Consider the following 17,470-nt stretch of genomic DNA (forward strand, 5'->3'; position numbering starts at 1 on the left):
GTTCCCTGATTTCAATCTATACCAAAAGTAATCAAAACAGTATGATACTGGCACAAAAACAGACCCCTAGATCAATGGAATAGAATAGAGAGCCCGGATATAAACCCATGCATATATGGTCAATTAATATACAATAAAGGAGCCATGGATATACAATGGAGAAATAACAGCCTCTTCAACAACTGCTGTTGGCAAAACTGAACAGCTACATGCAAGACAGTGAAACTGCATTACTAACTCCATACACAAAGGTAAACTGGAAATGGATTAAAGACCTAAATGAAAGACATGAAACCATGAAACTCTTAGAAGAAAACAGAGGCAAAAATCTCCTGAACATAAGAATAAGTAATTTTTTCCTGGACACACCTCCTTGGTCAAGGGAAACAAAGAATGAACAAGTGGAACTACCATAAACTAAAAAGCTTTTGTACAGCAAAGAATACCATCAGCAGAACAAAAAGGCATCCTACACTGTGGGAGAATATATTTGTAAACAATTTATTCAGTAAGGAGTTAACATCCAAAATATGTAAATAACCCATATGACTCAACACCAAAAAAACAAATAACCAATTAAAAAATGGACAGAGGACCTGAACAGATATTTTTCCAATAAAGAAATGCAGATGGCCAACAGGTACATGAAAAAATGCTCCACATCACTAATCATCAGGGAAATACAAATCAAAACCTCAGTGAGATATAACCACATTAGTAAAAATGGCCATTATCCAAAAGACAAGAAATAACAAGTGTTGGCAAGGATGTGGAGAAAAGGGAACCCTCCTACACTGTTGGTGGGAATGTCAGTTGGTACAGCCACTGTGGAAGGCAGTATGGAGGTTCTTCAAAAACGAAAAATAAAAATACCATACAGCACAGTAAATCCACTTTTAGGAATTTACGCAAAGAAAACAGAATCTCTGATTCTGAAAGTTATATGCACCCCTGTGTTTATTGTCTCAATATTTTTAATAGCCAAGATATGGAAGCAACCAAAGTGTCTATCAATAGATGAATGGTATAAAGAAGAGGTGGTATATACACACAATAGATTATTATTCAGGTTTAAAAAAGAAAGAAGTACTGCCATTTATAACAACATAGATGAACCTAGAATGTATTATGCCAACTGAAATAAGCCAGGCAGAAGAAGACAAATACCATATGATTTCACTTATTTGTGGAATCTAAAAATGAAACAAAATAAAATGAATGAAATAGCAGTAGACTCATAGACATTGAGAAGTGACTGGTGTTTACCATGGGGGAGGGGTTGGGGTGCATGGATTGGGAAGGTGAGGGGATAAAGGGACTAAAGAGACACAAAAATTCTCAATCATAATATAAACTGGTCACTGGGATGGAAGTGCTGCATGAAGAATATAATCAATGATTCTTTAACATCGTCCTGTGTTGACAAATAATAACTGTACTAAATGGAGGTGAGGATTTAATAATATGGGTAAATGTTGAAACACTGTAATATATACTTGAAACTAATATAAGATTGTATATCAACTACACTGCAATAAAAAAATAATATCCAGATCAAAAAAAAAAGAAAATTAGCACAGCCTAGAATGTGTTTTGAATAGAAGTTATGTCTACAAATGTAGGGTTTTTGTCATTATAATAGTTTAATACTATAACCCAGAAATACATAGCTTATTAGTATAAACATGATTTATATAATATAGAATTATAAAAAAATGGAACCCCAATTATATACTGCATCTATATCCATGGCTTGACCCACCCCCCCACCCATTCTAAGAATGCTTGTCCTTTGTTTTTTGTTCTTTATTGAAGTATAGTTAATATACAACCTCATATTGGTTTCAAGTATACAACATAGTGTTTCAACAGTTACCCATATTATTAAATCCTCACTCCCACTACTCTCTGTCAACATAGGATGTTATAGACTCATTGGCTATATTCTCCGTGCTGTACTAGCATCCCCATGACCAACTTTGCAGCTCTGAAAGTGGATGTGTTTTAAGTAACATAGAGAAAGAAGAGTCTCTCCATACAAGCCTTTGTACTAGGTCCCTTTGAAGCTCTATGCTATTTATGGAGGAACAAGCCATTATATTTTCAAAATGTAGATTATTTCCCATTCCTTTATTTAAGATGTATTAGATAGATTCTGAATCACAAAGATCTTACTGATTTTCCTAATAATCCCCCAAAACAAGAGTTTTTTAGGTATTGAGTATGGAAACTCAGGGAGGTTTGTCCAAGAATTTATAGTAGGAAATGGCAGAGCTGGGGTTTTAAATCCAGTGGCTGGCCCTTTCTACTGTTCTACATTGTCCTCATTATGTGCATAGTCTTGTGCTCTACCTGGAGGTAGATAAGAAAACAAGAACTTATTATAATCCATTTCTTGCACTTTAGAACCTTAAAGACTATTTACTTGTAACATGTATTCAATTTTTATAAAGGGAAATATGTTCCTTCACCTTTTTTGGATTTTCTTTTCCCTCAAAATTATGAAAATATTTAGAGTAGAAGACTTTTGTTTTATTTCCTGAAGTCATTTATTATTCTGAATATTACTTTCGTCTGAGTGGTTTTATGTACCTATACAATGGTTTGCTGAAATATCTTTCATATAAAGATTCTTTCTCACTAGAAATCACTGTTTTAAATATATTGGCAAAATCTGTGTCTGTCAAAGTCATCTTCTATACCTGAAAGTCATCTTCTATACCTGACTTCTTACTTTGTCCCTTTCTTACTTAAGGTATACACTACTTTCTTCCATTAACTCTCCACTTAAATGTCTTCATGAAATGACAAAATCTATATCAATTAATTTAATGCTGTTCTTTTTTAAGAGATTCAACTCATGAAGGATTATTTTAAGTACTTTTTACATTCATTGAGGATATTAAAAAGTGTGAGTGGATCCAAATTAATTTTGGGGGGACATGAACCCAAGACATTTGAGACAGAAAACATGGGTTTGAGGAGATTATCATTATTACTGAATACTGCCACCTTGCAAAAATTTTAACCACAGTTTTTCAGGAAATTGCTTATATGATCATTCTCATAGATAACACTTCAATATATTCACATATCTATCTTAATATAAAAGGACTTTTTTCTGAAAAATAAAAAAGAACACCAAGAAGAAATAGCTCCCCATAATACCAACCTGTCTTCCCTGTCACTTCTTACCCTTGGATAGAGGATTGGGTTGTACCCTGCATCAATTAATTTATAGAAATAATCTGAGTTACTTAGTTGTCTTGGCAATGGGTTTCAGCCCCAGACAAGTTCACTATGGATTCAATGAGACCAAAGAAATGACAGTGGAACATTCTTGGGGTAAAAGAGTTCATACCCAACCTTATTCCCATGGTGGCAGGTCAATCGCTAGAATCCTGTTCACTCAAAGTGAGTCTGCATGCAACAAGCTGGTCTCTGCCTCTGGGCCTCTCTGTCCCTGCAGCAGTCTTAGTCTCAGTCCTTGGCCCTGCCACTGCTGCAATCTCTGCTCTCCTGCAACCTTGCTGCCCTGAGGCCCGGCAGCCGTGACACTGTATCACCCAGAGCCCTGGATGGAGCTCTTTATATAAAGTCAATAATGATGTACTGCCCACACGTGTGTAGTGAACTAGCCAACCAGGGCCAGGTGAGAATCCTGGCCATAGGAACCTTCACTTTATGTACTTAATTATGTGCCTAGTGAACAAATTCACTACCTTAAGCTCAATATTACTACAGCTCTTTTTCAGGCTCCATCTAGAAATTAAGTGCTCAGTTTGATGCTATAGAAATAAACTCATGTGGGATAAATAATTGACCAGCTGCCACATATTTATTTAGTCAAACTACGTGGATTTTAATGAATGCAATAATACAGAAGGATTTAAAATTCTTCCTTTTATTAGCTAAGGTAGTTTAGTAACTCGATTTTGTGCCAGATGTTGACAATGTTTGCATAAAATGTTTTGAATTTATTGGCATGCTTTTCCATATTGGTTTAAAGCAAGTACTAAAGCTGGATGGGACCATAGAGACTACTTTTTATATTCATTAGAAAGCTAAATAAAACATTTATTTTTCTGATGGAATTCTGGCTTTTCATTTTTTAAAACACTGTTTACAAACATTAAAGTACGTTAAAGTATTTAGAAGGATGTTAATATTCTCTGGTAATAGGTATAGAACACTGTCTTGACTGAGGGTTTCAGCCCTGGACAAGTTTACTGTGGATCCAGTGAGACCAAGAAATGACAACAGAATGTTCTTGGGGTGAAAGGGTTTATATCTGGCTTTATTTTTATGGCAGTAGGTCAAGCACTAGAATCACATCTGCATCCAGCAGTCTGCAGTTCCATAATCCACCTCTGTCTCTGCCTCTGCTCAGCATGCTGGGCAGAGCTCTTTATATAGTGACTCAATAGTAGCTCATTGCCCACTGGTGTGGAAGCAGTAGCCTAGGAGTAGGCCAGTTACACCACCAAGTAGTTTAGGGTCATGTAAGGATTCTGGCTGTAGGAAAGTCCATTTCCCCACAAACATCCATTTGGAATTTACTAAAAAGGAAGTGACTGTCTTCCTCTTAAATGATCACTATTCTCATATTTTATTTCCTAAACAGAGAAATAATGATGAGTTCTGTTTAAGTCGAAAAGATGAAGAGAAAAAGTTCTGATTACTAATTCATTATCAGTAGAATTACCATCAGATATTTGTGGAATATGCCTTGTTCTCTAATCTAAAATATTTAATAGAACATCTCCATCTTAGAAAGGAGGGAAATCTCCTTAGAATCCTGTGTATTTCAACAGTTCACTGGGATTACTTCCAGTGTAAAAGTTGAAGCATAGGGAAACAAGGAAATATATCCTTCATCTTAATAAATTTGTAGTAAGGGACTACATTGTAGAAATAAAGAATTGATTTTGTGCGGTTGTTTTCTTCTTTTCAGCCAGTTTACATTAGGTTTATACTTTTACATTTCAATTAGAATAGTCTAATACTATTGGACATTGAGAGAAAAAAATCTGAAGAAATATATTAGGAAGAAATATAGTATTCTCAAGACTATCATCTTACACATAAGGTTTTATTGGAATATTTTTAAATATATTTTCAAACTGCTTTATGAACATAAATGTTCATGAAATTTCTCCCCCACCTCCATGGCAAACCATCCCATCAGAAAGTCTTATAGGTATGGAGAGATGAAAGAGTAAAGGTGAAGATAAAAAAGCTGAAGGAAACTTCATGGAAAGATACTCCCATCCAAGTGCTTTAAAAGAATGGCAATATCCGGGGCTTTTTACAGATGCATAGTGGTTAAAAGAATAAATAAGGCCAGGAGACAACACTGCTCAAGTTCAGATTCTAACTTTACTAGTTAAGCTGTTAGACTTAATGGCAAGTTACTTAGTATCTCTGTATGACTCCATTTCCTTATCTGTAAAATGTCTAAGGATTCAACTAAATAATATGTGCATTTACAGCAATGACTGACACATAGTAAGTTCTCAATAAATATTAACCATTAGAATGAAAGTCATTGTTTACACTTTTATACAGCTTCTTGTATTTTGTATCAGTTGGCAAATAACATTGGCACTTTACTGATTTAAGAAAAGAATCATTGGAAGGACTTTCTCACATGGTTATCTGAAGTATCTAATATCAAGAGAGACCTGCATTAGAAAACACAAAATGTATAAAAACAGATATAGAAAGAAACCTTTCCTTTCAAAATATTTGTAGTTTCAGTTTGATACTACTTCAATAGCTGACACAAGAAATAAGACTTTTAGGTTTCCCTGGAAAAAAAGATGGCAACATGAGAAGTAAGGTGGAAATCACCTCCCAAAACCACATATACTGTGAAAATACAGCAAATACAACTAATCCTGAAAGAGTGACCAGAAATAAGATTGCACCAGCCAGTCTACATCTGGGAAAGAGGAGGGAAAATCTGCATCATGGAAAGGGTAAACTAACAAAGCCATGACCCGATAGGACCCAAGCACTTCCCTACCCCCAGCTAACTGGCAGGAGAAGGAGAGAGTGGGGAGGGAGTAGAAGCCCAGGACTGCTAAATACCCAGCACTAGAAATCTACTCTGGGAGCACAAACCCGCATTGCATGGTGCTCTGGAGATTAGAGGGGTTGAAAAGCAAGGTCACAAACTGAGATTCCAGCTACTTGTGGAGAACAGGTTCCCACAACTGGCTGCTCTGGGACAAAAGAAAGGTGGGCACTTTGAAAGACTTCCCAACAGTGAGAGGGCTGCTGAAGGGGCAAGGATTACACAGAGCTTGCTGCTCAGGAGAAGGAACAGGGGGACAAAATCGCCCTGGCACATTCAGCCCAGCAGGTTGGGAACTTCAGGAGCTTCAGCTGCTTCATCCCCGTGACTGGCAGCTAAGCGCTGAGGCCCCCCACTGCCACAAGTGGCCTGCTGCTCCTTCCTCACAGCTGGCCCCTACATACTAACATGCTGCGCCTGGCATTGCACCAGGCCAGGGGAGGGCAGCCCCATCTATGACAACTACAAAGGCTTAATGCAGAGTTTGCTCCATATGCGTGCGGCTAACTGACCCTGACTGAGGAGACAGGCACTGCTGCCAGGAAGCAGGAAAGAGCTCCGTCCCACAAGCAGGCAATGGCAAGCCTTGCGTGGGACCCCCACCATCACTCCAGGCCAGCAGGAGGGCAGCCCCACCTACAGCAGCTTAGAGGTTTAAAGCAGAAGCTGCTTCCTGCGTGTGGATCACTGACCCTGACAGCAAAAGTAGGCACTGTGGATGGGAAGCAGAAAAGAGCTCTCTCTTTAGGGTAGTCACTGGTGCCACATGCCTGTGACCAATACCATTGTTCCAGGTGCTGGGCAGCTCCAGAGAGCAGAGCTTCTGAGCACTACAGGTTGCAGCAAAAACAAACCTAATATTTCTCATTATCTACTACAATTATGAAAAGGCAGAAGAATCTTGTTCAATCCAAAATCCCTAAAACACAAGAAAGAGGGTTCAGTGAAACTGAAATCACTAATCTTCTGCAAAAAGAATTCAAAATAAAAGTCATATTCCTGCTAATGGAGCTACAGAAAAATATGCAAGATCTAAGGGACCAATTTAGGAGGGAGAGAGACACTTTGAAAAATACAATAGCTGAAGTGAAACATACAATGGAGGGATTTAAAAGCATATTAGATGAAGTAGAGGAGACAGTAAGTGGAATATAAATTAGGGAACAGGGATACAGAGAAGCTAAGGAACAGAGAAAAAATATCTAGGAATGAAAGAATATTAAGAGAACTGTGTTACCAATCCAGTGGAACAATATTCGCATTATAGGGGTCCGAGAAGAAGAAGAAGAGAGAAAATGGGATAAAAAGGTCTTTGAGGAGGTAATTGCTGAAAACTCTCCAATGTAGGGAAGGAACTAGTCTCTCAGGCCATGGAGGTGCACAGATCTCCCAACACAAGGGACCCAAGGAGGAAAACACCAAGATACATAATAAGTAAAATGGCAAAGATCAGGGATAAGAGCAGAGTATTAAAAGCAGCCAGAGAGAGAGAAAATATCACCTACAAAGGAAAACCCATCAGGCTATCATCAGACTTCTCAGCAGAAACCTTACAGGCCAGAAGGGAGTGGCATGATGTATTCAATGCAATGGAACAGAAGGGCATCAAACAAAGAATACTCAACCCAGAAAGATTACCATTTAAATTTGAAGGCGGGATTAAACAATTTCCAGATAAGCAAAAGTTGAGGAAACTTACCTCCCACAGACCATCTCTACCGTGTATTTTAAAGGGACTGCTGTAGATGGAAGTGCTCCTAAGGCTAAATAGCTGTCACCAGAGATAATAAAACCACAGTAAAGGAAGAAGGTCAATTAATTACTAACCAAATGCAAAATTAAATCAGCTACCCACAAAGTTAGTCAAGGGATACAGAAAGAGTACAGAATACAACACCTAACATATAAAGAGTGGAAGTGGAAGAAAAAGAAAGGAGAAAAAAAGAATCTTCAGATTTTATTTGTAATTGTATAATAAGTGAGTTAAGTTAGACTGTTAGATAGTAAAGAACTGCCATTAAACCTTTGGTAACCATGAATCCAAAGCCTGAAATTGCAATAAGTACATATCTATTGGTAATCTCCCTAAATGTAAATGAACTGAATGCACCAATCAAAAGACACAAAGTCAATGAATGGATAAAAAAATAAAATCCATCTATATGCTGTCTACAACAGATTCACTTTGAACCCAAGGACATACACAGACCAAAAGTGAAAGGATGGAAAAAGATATTTCATGCAAATAGGGAGAAAAAAGCAGGAGTTGCAATACTTTTATCAGATAAAATAGACTTCAAAGAAAGAAAGTCACAAGAGACAAAGAAGGACATTACATAATGATAAAGGGGTCAGTCAAACAAGAAGATAAACCATTATAAATATGCACCCAACACAGGAGCACCTACATATGTGAAACAAATGCTAACAGAATTAAAGGGGTAAATAGAATGCAATGCATTCATTTTAGGAGACTTCAACACACCACTTCAAAGGACAGATCAACCAGACAGAAAATAAGTAAGGAGACAGAGGCACTGAACAACACATTAGAACAGATGGACCTAACAAACATCTACAGAACACTCCACCCAAAAGCATCAGGATACATATTTTCAAGTACACAGTGAACATTTTCCAGAATAGATCATATACTAGGCCTCAGAAAAGCCTCAGTAAATTAAAAATGATTGAAATTGTGCCAACCAACTTCTCAGATCAGACAGGCATGAAACTAGAAATAAACTGTGCAAAAAAACCAAAACGGCCAACAAATACATGGAGGCTTAACAACATGCTCCTAAATAATCAATGGATCAATAACCAAATTAAAACACAGATCAAGCAATATATAATGAGAAATGAAAACAACAGATCAATGCTCAATTTCTGTGGGATGCAGTGAAGGCAGCAAATCTGGCCTATCTAAAGAAGGAAGAACAATCCCAAATGAACCATATAAATTCACAATTAATGAAACTGGAAAAAGAACAAATGAGGCCCAAAGTCAGTAGAAGGGACATAATAAAGATCAGAGAAAGAATAAATAAACTTGAGAAGAATCAAACAATAGAAAGAATCGATGAAAACAAGAGCTGGTTCTTTGAGAAAATAAACAAATAGATAAACCCCTACTCCAAGTTACCAAGAAAAAAACAGAGTCTACACACATAAACAGAATCAGAAATTGAGAAAGGACAAGTCACTATGGACACCACTGAAACACAAAAACTTATTAGAGAATACTATGAAAAATTATATGCTAACAAACTGAATAACCTAGAAGAAATGGACAACTTTCTAGAAAAATACAACCTTCCAAGACTGACCCAGGAAGAAACAGAAAATCTGCACAGACCAATTACCAGCAGTGAAATTGAACTGGTAAGCAAAAAACTACCCAAGAACAAAAGTCCCAGACCAGATGCTTCACTGCCTAATTTTATCAGACATTTAGACAAGATCTAATACCCATCCTCCTTAAAGTTTTCCAAAAAGTAAAAGAGGAGGGTATACTTCCAAACTCATTCTATGAGGCCAGCATCACTCTAATACCAAAACCAGACAAAAACACCACAAAAAAAGAAAATTACAGACCAATATCCCTGATGAACATGGATGCAAAAATACTCAACAAAATATTAGCAAACCAAACTCAAAAATAAATCAAAAAGATCATCCATCATGATTAAGTAGGATGTACATGATCAGGGATGAAAGGATGGTACAGTATTTGAAAATTCATCAACATCATCCACTACATCAACAAAAAGGCGGACAAAAATCACATGATTATCTCTCCATAGATGCTTTAAAAACATTTGACAAAATTCAACATCCATTCATGATAAAAACTCTGAATGAACTGGGTATGGAAGGAGATAACTCAACATAATTAAAGGCCATATATGACAAACCCACAGCCAACATCATACTTAACAGTGAAAAGCTGAAAGCTTTACCTCTAAGTTCAGGAACAAAACAAGGATGCCTACTCTCCCCACTTTCATTCAACATGGTACTGGAGGTCCTAGCCACAGCAATAAGACAACACAAAGAAATAAACGTCACCCAGATCAGCAAGGAACAAGTTAAACTGTCACTGTTTGGAGGTGACATGATATTGTACATAAAAAAAGAAAAACTAAGAATCTACTCCAAAACTACTAGAACTAATATCTGGATTCAGCAAAGTTGCAGGATACAAAATTAATACACAGAATTCTGTTGCATTCCTATATACTAACAATGAACTAGCAGAAAGAGAAATCACGAAAGCAATTCCATTCACAGTTGCACCAAAAAGAATAAAATACTAGGAATAAACCTAACCAAGGATGTGAAAGACCTATACCCTGAAGACGACAAGACACTCTTGAGATAAATTAAGGAAGACACTAATAAATGGAAATACATCCCATGCTCATGGATAGGAAGAATTAATATTGTCAAAATGGCCATCCTGCATAAAGCAATTGACAGATTCAGTACACTCCCTATCAAAATACTGACAGCATTATTCAACAAACTAGAACAAATAGTTCTAAAACTCATATGGGATCACAAAATACCATGAATAGCCAAAACAATCCTTAGAAAGATGAATAAAGTGGGGGGGATTACACTGCCCAACTTCAAGCTCTGCTATAAAGCAATAGTAATCAAGACAATTTGGTCCTGGCAAAGAACAGACCCATAGATCAATGAAATAGCATAGAGAATCCATGTATAAACCCCCAAATACATGGCCAATTAATATATGATAAAGGATCCATGGACATACAATGGAGAAATGACAGACTCTTCAACAACTTGTGTTGGCAAAACTGGCCAGCTATGTGTCAGAGAATGAAACATGGTTACTGTATAACTCCATACACAAAAGTAAACTCGAAATGGATCAAAGACCTGAACATAAGTCATCAAACCATAAAACTCTTAGAAGAAAACTTAGGCAAAACTCTCTTGAATATAAACATGAGCAACTTTTCCATGAGCATATCTCCCTGGGCAAGAGAAAGAAAAGCAAAAACGAACAAGTGGAAATGTATCAAGCTAAAAGCTTCTGTACAGCAAAGGACATTATCAGTAGAACAAAAAGGCATCCTACAGTATGGGAGAATATTTTCACAAAGTACATATCCAATAAGGGGTTAACATCTGAAATATATAGAGAGCTCACATGCCTCAACACCTAAAAGCAAATAACCCAATTAAAAATGGGCAGAGTATCTGAACAGACAATTCTCAAAAGAAATTCAGATGGTCAACAGGCACATGAAAGATGTTCTGCATTACTAATCATGACGGAAATGCAAATTAAAACCAGAATGAGATATCACCTCACACTAGTTAGGATGGCCAGCATCCAAAATACAAGCAACGACAATGCTGGTGAGGATGCAGAGAAAAGGGGAACCCTCCTACATTGTTGGTGGGAATGTAAATTAGTTCAACCATTGTGGAAAGCTATATGGAGGTTCCTCAAAAAACTAAAAATAGAAATACCATTTGACCCAGGAATTCCACTCCTAGGAATTTACCCTAAGAAAACAGGATCCCAGATTCAAAAAGACATATGCACCCCATGTTTGTGGCAACACTGTTTACAATAGCCAAGAAATGGAAGCAACCTACGAGTCCATCAGTAGCTGAATGGATAAAGAAGAGGTGGTACATATACACACTGGAATATTATTCAGCCATAAGAAGAAAACAAATCCTACCATTTGCAACAACATGGATGGAGCTAGAGGGTATTATGCTCAGTGAAATAAGCCAAGCGGAGAAAGACAAGTACCAAATGATTTTACTTATATGTGGAGTATAAAAGCAAAGCAAAAACTGAAGGAAGAAAACAGCAGCAGACTCAAAGAACCCAAGAATGGACTAGCTGTTACCAAATGGAAAGGGGTTGTAGAGGGTCTTTGGGAAGAGAGCAAGAAGGGGATTAAAGGGGATTATGATTACCACACATAATATGGGGGTAGGGGACAGGGAAGGCAATATAGCACAAGGACAAGTAGTGACTCTATAGCATCTTATTGTGCTGACGGACAGTGACTATTATGGGGTATGTGGTTTGGACTTGGTAATAGGGGGAAATGCAGTAACTACAATGTTGCTCCTGTGAATCCTGAGCAGCATAAGATTGTATATCAATGTTACCTTAATAAAAAAAAGAATAGGAAAAAAAAGACTTTTAAAGCAAAAAAGAAAAGTAATATTTTATCTTCAGTTGAGTCTTTCATTAATAATTCCAAAGATTTATACCAATAGGATGAAAATATTGAAATGAAATAAACTGTCATGCCACAGTGCACTTTCCTTTCACACTTACATTAAGTGTGCCCTATTGGAAGTATAAATGAGGCTTTGAATCTAGATTTTCCTTCATGTATAGTTCCTGAAAAATCCTTTTTCATGTTACAAATTATACTGAAGAGTTTTAGCTTTAAATATTCCATAAGGAGTTTTATGGATACTTCCCTACGAAGTATCTTTTATTTCATTCTAGCTTTTTCTTTTTCCACAAATAGTTCTGAATGATAGGGAATACCCAAGTTTCCTTGGGTATTCTCTATCCTTCCCAGTGCCTTCTAACTATTTAAGTTTTAGGTCCATTATGAACATAAAATCTGTGAAGTAGGTCAGGAGATACACAGTGGTTTCAATATCAGGGTTCTAAGGGGGATTAGACAGAAATTGTCAATAAGCAATTTCATTGCTGACTTAATGTAGATCCCCTCTGGGTCCCAGAGATAAAAATTAATTGTGTCTCACCATTACTTGAATATAATACCTCCTGGTCTTTTTTGGGGGGGGGGTTTAGTTTAGAGTCTCTTTTTGGGCTACAGTTTTTAAATTTTAGCTAGACTATAGAGGAAAATGGTATGAAAAAAACTTTAAGAAAGGAAACTTAAAATAACCTTTGCTTCTAAAGACTAGAAAGTCCTGTAACCACTCACTTGGAAATGCACTGTAAATTCCTTTAATTAATTCCAGGTCACATTCTTTTAGGTGCTTCTATCTTTCTTAAGGAGAAAATTTTTTATTTTGACATAATAAGTAATGTCTGTTTTTAATCCTTTCAGCTACTCAAGTCTTTTTTAAAGTTAGCAAGTTATCAACAGCAAATAATTATTTTTTTATAATAGCAATAAATTTAAAATTATATTTTTGATCCAAGTGCAGTGCTCAACATACAGAAAAATAAAGTAGCCAGTTTATGGCTATTGGCTGCTAAAAATGCAGGTATGAGGATTAATACACCAAATGTCTGAAAAGCCTTTCTGGGCCAAGGTAGTCAACCATGTTACAATTTACTGTGGTAGGCACTGAAGATAAAAGCAATATGACATTCTTTGCCCATGATTAGTGAAGTCTCCTCTTATCAAAATTAGCTCTCATAAAATTTAAGAAACAAAATAATAAGAACTATCTGGCTTTTATCTTTCTAGATATAATAACAACTTTAAGATAAAAAATAAAATAAAATTAAGTGACATGTGGACTGCAAGCTGTGTGGATGAAGTGGAAGAAGGGAACACCAATGCCATGAAATCCTTTGTACTGGGCTGGCCCACAGTGAACTTTGTGGCTACTTTCAGGTAAGAAACATAGCTCATCATGGACCTATATGGGTTAGCTGCCATGAAATGCCATCATCTCTGTTATTTCTAGGATGGAGAGAAAATAATTAATCAAATTTTGTTCCCCTAAATTTGAAAAGAAAAAATTTATTCTAATTGAGTTATTCTGAAATCAATAACTTACAGCCTTTTGATACACACCCTTCTTTTACTCAATAAGGACACTTGAATACCTTCTGTTTCTCCCAAAGAGCTTATTAAAATGTGTGAAAAATAATGGTGAACATGGAGAACTTTTGGAGTCACTTATCTTGGTGTGATCAGTGACTTGTAGAGACTCTACTGAAACACCCACTGTGGAAGAGGAGGAGAGTGTTCAGAGCTCTAGGACCCCTCTCCAACATCCTCCTCCCTAATGTTCAAGTTTTATATATTAAGCTTTTGAGTTGGTCTTTTCAAACCACTGAAATAGGTAGGCCTTTACTGAAACAAATCTTATAAAGTACTTCAATTAGGTTTTAATAACAAGTTTATACTCCTAAACTTTTTAAAGAAATACTTTTTAATTACCAAAATAAAATTAATGTCATGAAATAATGGGGTGCCTGACTTGTATATCAGGTTCTGATTTGGTATAGAGATGTGACAAATCAAAGGCAAATTTATGATTCAAGCAGTAAAAGTTTCCTAAGACTTATTCCTTGGGTGGGATGGAGTTGGAAAATGTATGAAGAGAATCATTAGGCTCTTATCTTGAACATGCTAAACTGGCACTTTTCACACCTGTAATTTTGAGCAGTTGCACCCTCAGGTCCAGTATTTGTTTTGCACTTAAAGAGTTGGTATTCATCAAATACACACAATGTTTTTCTTTCTGCTGCTTCTCTCCCCACTACCACCAAGCTCCTCAGGCATACTCCTAAATAACTAAATTTTTCCCAGCTGTTAATTTTCTGATAAAGAAATGTCATGTCATAAAATTCTCTGATGAACTATTGGTCTACCACAAGGTTTTAAGAACTTATTGGAAGAAACATGTGTTTGTATCATTCTCTGCATATCCTCTTTTCCATGACATATTTCTCTAGATATTATCACTTACTATTACTTAATCTTGGAGTTATAGGTGAAAGGAAGTGCTTTCAAGTGAGGGATGGGACTACATGACATCTTTAATCAAAGAGTTTCCATAAAACTCTTTTATAAGAAGAAGGAAAAATATGGAAACAAGTTTTACATGCATTGTATTCCTCAAAAAGTATAGTACTTTAACCATGACTAAGGTTAACACTAGTGATGTCATATGAATATCATATATCCTTTGACAGAATGTGATGAAAAGAGTAACTCACCTTTCTGGCATTCTTCCCAAAAACTCATAGCCCAGGTCTAATCATGAGAAAAACATAAAATATGTCTAAACTGAGTGATGTTCTATAGGCTACCTGACCAGTACTCTTCAAAACTATCAAGGTCAAAAACAAATCAATGAGGAAAAAAACATAGACACTGTCATAGACTAGTCATTAAGGAGAATTGATAACTAAATGCAATGTGGTAACCTGGATTGGATCCTAGAACAGTAAAAGGACATTAATGGAAAATCTGAATGGTAAACAGTTTAGTTAATAGTAATGTACCAGTATTGGTTTCTTAGTTTGACAAATGTGCTATGATAATGTAAGAGGATAATGTTAGAGGAAACTGAAACTGGGTGAGAGGTATATAGGGACTCTCTGTACATCTTTTCAACTTTAAGGAAAATCTAAATTTTTTCCAAAATTATAAAAAGATAATTTGAAAAAAAAAGTTGTGTTGAAGAATTCTGCCTCTGGTATGGCAGAGTGAGGTCTTAGCAGACTGACCACCCTACAGATAACAAGTGTAAACTCTGAACAAAATACAAACAACAACACCTGAAGGTTCTGGAAAGTGAACAAAAGTTTGCATATTTTGGAGAGGAATTGAAACTTAAAAGGAGGCACCAGCACTGGGTGAGTTTCCTGTTTTTAAGGCATTAGCTTGAGGCAGGCTGCAGCCACATCATGGCACAGGGCAACTAAACTTGACAAAAACCCAGAGTCTTCCTGGGCTGAAGAACTTGAGTACAGAGTCTGGGTCAGCCACGACATAAAAATGAGGAAGGAAATCTCAAAAGGAGAGTATCAGAGAAGGGAATTTCCAAATTTTGTATATAGACTCCCCAAGTATCTGACTGATTGCTGAAGCACATATGCATGGAACAGACTTAAAGCACCTTGAATCTAAGACTAAAAGAATTGAATTGAGATATTTTCCCCCACAGGTGAGATACAGTTTGCAGATTGAATCTAATCAAGTTACCTGTTTAAAAAAACCCACCATTTTACAAATAAAACAAAACTTAGAGTTTCCCAAATGAATATTAATAATGTCCAGAATACAATGTAAAATTTCTTGACATATGAAGAACAAGAAAAGGGAAAAGATCGTAAAAAGAGCCAATCCTGAGATTATCCATTATGTTGGAATTATCAGAAAATAACTTTAAAGTAGTTCTTACAGCCATGTTCAGTAGGTTAAAAGAAAGGCCATTGAAATGAATGAAAAGATAGGAAATCTCAGCAGAGAAATAGAAAATATAAAAAGAGCCAAATGAAAATTCTGGAACTGAAAAGTACAATTTATTAAACTTTAAAAATCCCATGTGGCCTTAGTTGCAGAATGGAAATGAAAAATGAAAGAGTCTGTGGATCTAAAGATACATCCATATATTTTGTACAATCTAAGGAATAGAGAAAAAGATTTTTTTACTGGAAAATGCCTCAGAAACTTACTGGAAAATACCAAAAGATATAATATATACGTAATTGAAATTCCAGAAAAAGGAAAGAAAGGGAATGGGACAGAATAAATATTTAAAGAAAAATAATGGTTTGAAAACCTCCCAAATTTGGAGAAAGACATAAATGTACTGATTCAGTAAACTCAATAAACCCCAAATGGGAGGGGTATAAAGAAAACTTACCTAGTCATGTTTTAGATAAGATGCTATAAACCAAAAATAATAGAAAATCTTGAAAGAAGGCCCAGAAAAACAACACATAAAGGGGAACAACAGTTTGCATCAGTGTGGTTTTTTCATCAGAAACTATCATGTTTTCAGTAGACAGTGGAATGGCATCTTTACTGAAAGAAAAATTTTCAACTTAGAATACTATATCCAGTAAAAACGTCTTTCAAAACTGAAGGTGAAACAAATATTTTTTTTTAGTACTCAAAGAATTTATTGCTAGTAGAACTGTACTATAAAAAGTGCCAATGAAAGTTTTTCAGCCTAAAGTAAAATGATATCAGAGGGAAGCTTAGATCTTTAGGAAAGGGTAAAGAACATAAAAAATGGTATAGATGATGATAGATCGATAGATGATCGATTGATTTATATATATCTCAGTAAATATTAAGAAAATCTAGGTCTTGATCAGCTTAAAATGCCATCAAGCCAGCAGCTCAAGAAGCAGTGTCTCTCCCAGCCAGTCACTACAATATTTGTAAAGAAACCAAAAACTTAAAGATTAATAGCTTTGACGTCTAAGACTGACAACAATTGCCAGCATCAGTGAAGAATTCCCAGTTGAGTCAAATTGGAGTAAGAGCAAACAATAAATTTGAACTTTCCATGCTTTACCTTGAGCCAAAAGGAATTTTTATTCTATCACTACTTGTATCCAGAATCACAATCCTAGGTTCTACATCTAAGAAAAATAGGCATTGCACCTGGATTTTACAGATAACTATACAGTAAATGAGAAAATTGTTC

General features: G+C 36.0%; 1 protein-coding gene across 6 annotated transcripts in view; it reads left to right on the plus strand.

The window, feature by feature from the left end:
- The window catches only part of ARHGAP20 (Rho GTPase activating protein 20), a 175,420-nt gene that overhangs the window by 112,729 nt on the left and 45,221 nt on the right, over positions 1-17,470 (plus strand). For all 6 annotated transcript variants that reach the window (XM_073239267.1, XM_073239268.1, XM_073239265.1 and 3 more), the window contains one exon: positions 13,540-13,689. In XM_073239267.1, coding sequence (XP_073095368.1) covers positions 13,540-13,689 — 150 coding nt within the window. The remainder of the gene's footprint in view (positions 1-13,539; positions 13,690-17,470) is intronic.

Source organism: Manis javanica, chromosome 6 (assembly GCF_040802235.1).
Source record: "Manis javanica isolate MJ-LG chromosome 6, MJ_LKY, whole genome shotgun sequence".
Taxonomy (NCBI): Eukaryota; Metazoa; Chordata; class Mammalia; order Pholidota; family Manidae; genus Manis; species Manis javanica.